Source organism: Acanthisitta chloris, unplaced genomic scaffold, assembly GCF_000695815.1.
Source record: "Acanthisitta chloris isolate BGI_N310 unplaced genomic scaffold, ASM69581v1 scaffold11050, whole genome shotgun sequence".
Lineage (NCBI taxonomy): Eukaryota > Metazoa > Chordata > Aves > Passeriformes > Acanthisittidae > Acanthisitta > Acanthisitta chloris.
In genome coordinates this window covers 3,265-12,380 of record NW_008651172.1, presented here as the reverse complement: position 1 = coordinate 12,380, position 9,116 = coordinate 3,265, and the positions used below count along the sequence as shown (strand labels likewise).

The following is a 9,116-nucleotide window of genomic DNA, read 5'->3' as shown; positions in this document are numbered from 1 at the left end:
TTTCTTCTGTGTTTAAGCCTTTATCAAGTTCAGAATGGGTACATATGCAGAGCTCTGCGCTTTATCTGAATGCAAATTATTATCTCACATGGCTGCTCTTCCTGTCCAAACAGCCTAAATGTTTCAGTATTCATTGAATTTGTAACATTCATTCAGATTACCTCGAAGTTCACTGGACCTTAATGTGAAAAAGATCAAACTGATGGTTCCAACATGAACCCAATGCTGTGCTCAAGAAACAGCTTCCTTGGAAACCTCATTGTACAAAACTGTCAGATCACACTAATTTTTGTATGAATCTACTTGGGGATGTAACAGCTCTAGTTCTTCCCAGATTGTTCTTACCCACTGAGGATTTCACCTTTGCATAACACTCGTGCCCTTTACAGATCAAGACTGAAACCACATGCTGTTGCATTTCAAACAGACAAGCCTCAGGTATTCCTAAAGCAGGAATTTCCAAGTGGGAAATCATTAGGCACTCCCTGGCTCTGCCTGTACACTGCAGAATCATCTCTGCAATTCCAGCTTCAAGACATTCTGGTTTAACAATAAAACAATCTAAAAGCTTTATGCGGCTATTGCTAAGGTAAAAATTCCCAGTGGGAATAAGAGAATATAAAGTTAATGAAAGAGAAGGCTTTAATCAGCTGGAGCACTGCTTGCATTCCTGTGATCCTGTACAGTTCCATTGTTCTGTGGGGATCATAATCTTACACACTAACGAGAAAATTAATCCTTACTGCAAATTAGTGTCTCAGCTCAGGGTGCTTACAAAACAGCAGCTGATTAAAACCCACTTTTCCATTAGCTTTATGTACTTATACTTGTAGGAGTTTTGGATGCAGAACTGAGGAATACAGAAAGCCAAGGAAAAGTGCTGAGATTTGGGAGAATGTAGTGCATGAGCAAGATAGGGGTGAAAAGGAATAAAGATGGAATTAAGGGGGTAAGAAGTTTTTCCACCCTATATTCTCCTCATCCCTGTTGATCACTAGGAAAGAAACAACAGTAAATGAGCCCCTTAATACCTGACCCTCCTCTACTGGAAAAATACCTCTTATCCCACATGTTAAGAGCTGGCTGGGAATAAGTATAGCTATGTCTTCTGTTGATGCCATTTTAAGCACACTCCAGTTCTTTCCCATGTCAAAAAAAGATGAAAAAACTTAACTGAGACTCCAAAGAACACAGAAATAGAGCCAGCAAGGGCATGAAGACCTTGGAGCTCTCTGCTCTGCAGCAGGTCAATGACATTATCCTCTGCAACAATCAGTCAGGCAAGAAACCACTACATTTGAAATAGGGTAGGAAAAATCAGATGTTCTCACATCTGCACTTGCATATTCTGTGACAAAACCCATTAACTATTCACTAGCTCTGCTTCTAAATATTCAAAACTCCATGTCTGGGTAGTTTATTTATATTAATCCACTGATTCCCACTGGTGAAGCCTGGAATGCTGATGGAGTAGGAGCATACCTTGCTCCTCTCTTCTTCCAACTACTTCCCTCACACTGCAAAAAACAAATCACCTGCAGGATAACACTATTTCTCTATTTCCCCCCTTTCATCTCCCACCTACACACCAGCCAACCTAGCCACATGCCCAAGTCCTTATTGCTGCTCTTTTTTTTCATATGGAAAATGGGAATGGAAGCTGTGAGACAGTGCAAAAGAATAGCACGTTATCTCCTCTGCCCATATGGTAACGGCATCATCTCATTTCTAGAGTCTTTGACCTCCAGTATAATCCCAAAAGACAACTCAGAGGGACCCATTTAGCCCTCAGCCACGTCTGGTTCCTGTCCTTTAAAGCCTTCTTGATCCCCAGCATCACTTGTGAGGTCCAACAAAAATCAAGGTAAGGAAAAAGAAGTGCTGGAAATGTATTTGACTGGAAAAAGGCTGGAAATAATTATATTCAACTGCTTGTCTTCAACAGTGACTAAAGCTTTCCTAGCACACTCCCAGGCTCCACCAGGCTACCAAGTTCCATGTTCTCTGATAAAAACATTTGCCTACAAAAAACTGCATTAAGGCAGATAAAACCCACTGCTCACTAGTCTTACACATAAGCAAATCCTTCAAGGCCAGAGGAATATTAAGTGAAAAAGAGAGAGAAGATAATTCTTTGTAGCAATAATAATCCAAAGAGATGGGTAAACAAGGTCAGGTCCCTGGGGGCAGAAGGGTAATTTCACTTCTCCATCACCACAGCCTCATTCAGCACAGGATTTATGTAACCAGCAGAGCTGTGGCAGCAGCACAGAGCAGCAGCATCCCAGCGCCGCAGTATGGCACCAGCACATTGAGAGGGAAGTTTTAACTGTGGCACCGAGACAGGCTGTGCTTGACTGTTACTGTCATAAACCAGCCTGACAGCAGATTAGAGAAAATATTACAAACACCTGACAATGTGTTGTACGTGACAGCACAGAGCAGATGAAAGGAATGACTCCCCGGAGCCAGGAAAGGGAGAGGCTCTGGAGCGCAGAGAGCTGCAGGACTGTGGGCAGGACAGCTCCCGGCTCTGCTCCGGCCTGGACAGCTCAGCCTGGCTGCAGGCAGCAGAAAACACCTGCCCTGGCCACCCAGCATCGCATGGCTCCATGCTCTGTCGTGACTCCTTTATTGCTCCTTTTAGAATACAGCAGTTTAGTCTCCACTGCAGCCAAGCAGATCTTAACAGAGGTTGGACTAGTGTGACTGGAGTTTCCTCTATCAGGAGTAACTAAGCGCCTTTAGGCATATTTGGGGATAAAATAATGCTCCAGGCCCTGCCTTCAGTCTTCCTGGATTAAAGCAGACCTCACTGATGTAGCACAGCAGAAAGCTTAAGGCATTATCTTTCCTAAGAGTAAATAAAGATGTAGGAACTGATTACAGCAGGGACTGGTATACACCGAGGGACCCTGATGTAATATTCTAGTCACCTTTGTTTAATCAAGACTGAAAGAAGGTAGATTTAGATTGAATATTAGGGAGAAATTCTTCCCTGTGAGGGTGGTGAGGCACTGGCACAGGTGGTCCAGAGCAGCTGTGGCTGCTCCATCCCTGGGAGTGTTCAAGGTCAAGTTGGACAGGGCTTGGAGCACCCTGGGCTTGGAGCAATGTGTCCCTGCCCATGGCATGAGGACTGGAACAAGATGATCTTTAAGTTCCCTTCCAACACAAACCATTCTGTGATTCTATGATTCTACTGATTCTCTAACCTGATGATGTGACTTATTAGTCTTTATTATAATTATGAAAGAATCATACTAGCATAAAGTCTCAAAAAGGCTTTTTTTTAAGCTTTCAAGAAATAACAAGTTTTCTAATAATTCTTTTAAGGAAGAAATCAATGTTATGGGAGGAGAAGTACACTGAATTTACTGATGGTAAGACAACAGCTGCAGCAGTTCTCTATTTCACTTCACGTTCACTCTTTGTTGTACTCTACCCTTTCAGTACAAGCAAGCTGAATTTTTCTTATGGGTTTTATCAGTAACTGCTGTGAAAAAGTGGCACTGAGAAACTGTGAGACTCACAAGGCCTTCACCCCTCGATACAAGATGAATCACACTGATTCTGTTGCTATATTATTTTATGCTTACAGCAAACAGGGAGGGTGTGGAGATGAGAATGTTACCAGAAAATGTCACAATGCAAGATTTAATAGACTTCAATCAGTTTAACATTTGAGTGCTCCATTTAACTGCAACATTAAATAATGTCTAAGAAGCCAAATAATAAAAACTTCTTTCTTCCTAAGTACAGATTTAAGTGGCAATCTAGGCTAATACAAAGAGTGGGAATATATTTGTGAAAACCTGTGGGTTTTCATTCTTTTTTTCTGTTCAACCCTCTAAAATACTCTACAATGGAGGCACAGGTTCCTGCATAGTGAATTTAAGCTTGAGAATAGCCTTGTTCTCCCCAGAGCCTCCAACTTTTTCATGAAGCATTCAGAAGTAGCTCCTAGTCCATCCCCAGACTGAAATCACTGCCTTAAGTGCTAATTACACTGGCACAGGGAGTGCTATACACTCATACCACCAACGCACCCATGCTAAGCCTAAGAATGGCTTTGGCATTGAGTTAGTGTATGAATTGCAGCTACACAGTGTTTCATGCAACCTAATTTATGCTATTAACTCCAGCTTTCCACCACAGAGTGCAGAGAAGTAACACTCACTTCTCAACTGTTTCCCTCTCAGTAGCAAAAAAAGCTTTTTTTTCCCAGGATTAGAATAATTACACCAGTTATTCTGGCTCAGACTGAGGGTTCATGGAATTACTGCTCTGCTTCCAGCAGTGCCCATAAATGGACTGTTAGCAAAAGTGATGTTTTTGACAGTTCTCTGAAACCAGTGGTTTGACATGCAACAAAAGTCAAAAACGAACATTAATTTGGCTATTCCTAGGAAGCTATTATAAGGAAAAGTGTGATTTTAATCAGAAATAAATCCCTGTTGTGCCCACACCTCGAGTGATGGATTCTCATCCCCACACCTCAGCAAGGACAAGGCTAGAAAAAGGGACAAAAGTAACTAAAATTATTACAAGAATGAAGCAGCTGAATTGCAAGCAGAAAGCCCAAACAGCTGGAACACTTTCATTCAGAAAGGAAAAGCTTGGGGGATAAAACTGAGCCTTCCAAAATCTCAAGTGTTAACAGAGGATTTAACTGCAGTACAATCACAGAATCACAGAATGTTAAGGGGTTGGAATGGACCTTAAAGATCATCTCGACCCACCCCCCTGCCATGGGCAGGGACACCTCCCACCAGAGCAGGTTGCTCAAGGCTTGATCCAACTTGGTTTTGAACACTTTCAGGGTTGAGGCATTCGCAACCTCCCTGGGCAACCTGTGCCAGTGTGTGCGTGCAATATTGCACAATAGTGAACAAAAATGAAACTAGCAAAAAAAGAGTTTAAAATAGGTTAGAGAATAAGTAGAATCACAGGATCCCATAATGGTTTGTGTTGCAAGGGACCTTAAAGATCATCTTGTCCCACCCCTGTGCCATGGGCAGGGACACCTTCCATGAGATCAGGTTGCTCAAAGCCCCATCCAACCTGGCCTGGAACACTCCTAGGGATGGGGAAGCCACAGCTTCTCTGGGCAACCACCCTCATGGGGAAGAATTTCTTTCAAATATCCCATCTATCCCTACCCTCTGGCAGTTTAAAGCCATTCCCCTTTGCCCCATCACTCCATGGTGGCCAGTGAACTGGTTGATGTATTGCATTTTTTAAATAATTTAGATAAATTTGTTGATAACAGATCCCTTAAAGAATACTAAAGGGACCAGGCAGGGAGGTACCATCCAACACCCATCATTCAGGGGCTGTGGATCCTGAGGAAGCACCATAGGTGCAGCCCACAGACAAGAGCCCTGAAGAGTGACTCCACTTGCCATCAGCAGATACCCAAAGCTTGGCAAAATGGATCACTGGGATATTTCTTCCAGTCCCTAAATGTTCTCCATGTTCTGGCCCACTCTCTTTTTGCATCCACAGGTCTGTCTATGAGTTTGACAGCTCTACCACCAGCTCTCTGAAGAACTACCTCTCATCTTTGTTCTGACTTGGCTTCCAGCAACTTCATTTGATGGGGCCTAACTTCTGTGCTGGAAGGGACAGTGCACAGTCAAACCCTACAACCCCTTCCTTGGCCTAGACTTTATTCCTTTCCTAATTATTCCATGTGTCTGATCTTCCTTTCAGCTTTATGACTGCTCTTTCATCTGACATTTCAATAGATCAAGCCAGTGGAAGTCCAACAAAATAAGCTGACCAACACCACTGGTGTGAAGAACATTACTTCCCCCAACACTTAAATATTTATCACTTTGGGTTTCCTGAGCAATTTTATGGCTCAGTCTATCTCAAATGTAATCTCAAGAGTCTTTACAGTTCCTCATTCTGGTTTGACCTTACCTTTCAGTTACTCACAAGTGTTTCATCTTACTCCTAATCTTCTCTTCTAGATCACTTAAGGAAACACATTGCTGCATAGATCCTGAGAACCTTCCACTGATAACCTACTCCCATTCTCTGAGGTGACCATCAACTTCTGCCATCACCCAACAAAAGCAAACCATCTCCACACCTCTGCAAGCCAAGTCCCAGAAATTTTCAATCCACTTGGATTCATCAGTTCCTTTAAGATCCTAAATTCCACCTTTCAGAATGTAATAAACAGTTTGTACACACCTCTTGTACACACTATTATCCTATTAATCCTTCTCACTTGTTTTGGCTTCATTTTTCCTCCTTACAGTTAGATCTTTTAAGGCCTCAGAATTTACCAGAGCCAATTCTAAAACAAAATTTATTCCTGTTGCTGTGTATTCAGCATAATTGGAATGCCTAGTCTTATCCACATGAGCCATTGCAATGCAAGTCCATAGTTCTTCCAAACAAAGCAAATTTAAGGGTAAGAACCTCTATTTTCTTCTTACAGTAAAAAGCTGTCACATCTGGTTCCCAACTTTTCCATGGAAAGACTACATAAAGCTGTGGCTTTATATTATTTAACAAGAACAATTAAATTCAGTTTCTGTACTGTCAGGAGGAGCATTCGAAGATGAAAACACATGATTATTCTTTCAGTTCTCAGTGTACAGCACAGTGTATCTACCCACAAGGATTCCCAAGAGCTTAAAAAAATACATATAAACCTAATCTGGACAAATCTCTCATGAAAATTTGAACAGGCTAACAGCAAAACTTGCCTAATATTCTGAATTTCCATCAGTTTTAGTGATATCACAGAATACCAAGTAAGGAAACTCCTGGCAGGATAGAGAATAGACTGAAGGGAACTTAGAAGTCTTGTCTAAACTAGACTGTAGATATTTAAAGTACACTAACATACAAGCACATCCAGAGTATTTCACACTCAGTTATGCTAAATTAGGCAAATTCTGTATTCATAGAATATTTCAGTGTATATTAAATTATTCATGATCTTGAGTTTCTTTTTTTTTCTTCTAATAGAAGCATCATTTTGGATTCTCTTATCAAATATTTGTTAACTAAAGGCCAAAATAATATATATTTCTGAAAAAAAACCCCAGTCTTACCTCCATTGCTAACGCTGCTGTTTGCTGGTCATAGTGATTGAGGAGATTAGGCATGAAGGTGGTGTTGTAAGGCAGATCCTGACACATCCGCAGGATGATGGGCTCACATGAAAATAAACTGTGCCCTCTTGTGAGCCCCATCAAAACATCCAAGAGCCAAAGGGAACACAACATCCAGCTAACAGCCATCCTTCCACACTGGGAATGGGGCTAGTTATGGAGCCCAGTCAGAAATCTCTTTCAGCTCCTCATGTATCCTCAGGTTTCAATTCAACACTGTTTCCAGTCCTTGGTTGAGGTTCTTCCAAACTGGAACAGTCTTTGTATACAACATCTTTATCTCAGTCCAGAAGATGATGTATTTGAGACAGATGTACCAGAAATCTTCCCTTTTCCTTTCTCAGTCCTATATAGCATGAATTAGGTTAAGGTATTAAAACATTTAACCACATTCCCACACGGTTGACCCCATGGTGACAGACCAGCAGGAGAGATATGCTCTTCTTTTGTTGGGTAACCTAGAATAAAAACAACAAACAGAATACAGTAAAAAGCCTTGTAATTCATAGAATTACATAATAATGTTAAAAGGTGGGAATGGACCTTGAAAATCATCTAGTCCCAACCCCCTGCCATGGGCAGGGACACCTCCCACCAGAACAGGTTGATCAAGGCTTTACCTAACCTGGCTTTGAACACTGCCAGGACTGGGGCACCTACCGTGTCTTTGAACCCTGCCAGGACGGGGCCAGCCACAGCCTCCCTGGGCAACCTGTGCCAGTGTCTCACTACACTCATAGGGAAGAATTTCTTCCTAATATCTAAATTACTTTTCCCTCTTTCAATTTATCCCCATTGCTCCTGTCACCCAGTTCCTAACCAAGAGTCCTTCTCCAGCTTCCCTCGAGCCCCTTCAGATCCTGGAAAGTGCTCTGAGGTCTCCATACAACCTTCTCTTCTCCAGGCTGAACAGCCCCAACTCTTTCAGCTTGTTCTCATAGCAAAGGTGCTCCAGTCCTCTTAGCAATTTTGTGGCCTCCTCTGGACTTGCTCCAACAGTTCCATGACCTTCTTATGTTGAGGACACCAGAACTGTGTGCACTACTCCAGGCAGGGTCTCAGGAGAGCAGAGTGGAGGGGGAGAATCACCCTCCTTGACCTGCTGCCCACACTCCTTTGGATATAGCCCAGGATTCAGTTGGTTTCTGGGCTGTGAGCACACACTGCAGCTTCTGGTGAGCTTTTCATCACCCATCACCCCCAAGTCCTCCTCCCCAGGGCTGCTCTCAATCCCTTCTCCCTCCAACCTGTAGATGTCTCTGGGATTGCCATGACCCAGGTTTTAAATAAAATGTTTTACCTCCAGATTTCTAAGAATTACTACTGCCACACAATTGCTTCAAGTTCTCCTGTGCAAGACTAGAAGGTCCTTTGACAAGTTTTAATCCTGGCTTTTTAGTTTCTGATGGAAGAAAAGCTGAGACGCTGCAAAACTCCAGCCAAGAAGGACAATGAAAATGAGGATCATATGACAAGTATTTTTAGAAAACCTCACACTTCAAACTTAACCATGCAAGCACTCCAATTATTGACCACACTGAAACCAAGCTGTTTATGACTCAGCATCTCCACTGCTACGTTCACATCGATAGCATCTCTGTATTTGCACGGCCTCCTAACTTCTGATGAATAGCTATAAAACAAAAACAAAACAGTCACCACCACCACCAACACACAAGTCCCAGCTTGCAGGACTGAACACCACTGTTCTGCCCAACAAGCTACATCATGGTTTGGCTTCCTGTGCTCAAACATGTCATTTTAGTTTGGTTGTAAACAGCATTTTGTTGTCTCTAACTCATTTTAATTGCACACATCCATCTTCTCCTCTAGAAACCATCACAGCACTGAGGATAAGCCAGAAGACAGTGTTCTTTGACCACCCCTTTCTCCACACACTCCTGAAGAGGGAAATTGCAATGGGATGGTTGCTCTGCCAGTTCCATTCTCCCTATGGAGCCAACATAAACAGGAATTGCT

General features: G+C 42.5%; 1 protein-coding gene across 1 annotated transcript in view; it reads right to left on the bottom strand.

Moving 5' to 3' along the window:
- The window catches only part of FZD3 (frizzled class receptor 3), a 51,355-nt gene extending 43,792 nt beyond the window's left edge, over positions 1-7,563 (bottom strand). Inside the window, exon 1 of the mRNA XM_009072093.1 lies at positions 7,077-7,563. Within this exon, the coding sequence (XP_009070341.1) occupies positions 7,077-7,265 (189 nt within the window). The 5' untranslated portion in view covers positions 7,266-7,563. The remainder of the gene's footprint in view (positions 1-7,076) is intronic.
- Positions 7,564-9,116: the final 1,553 nt, after the last annotated feature.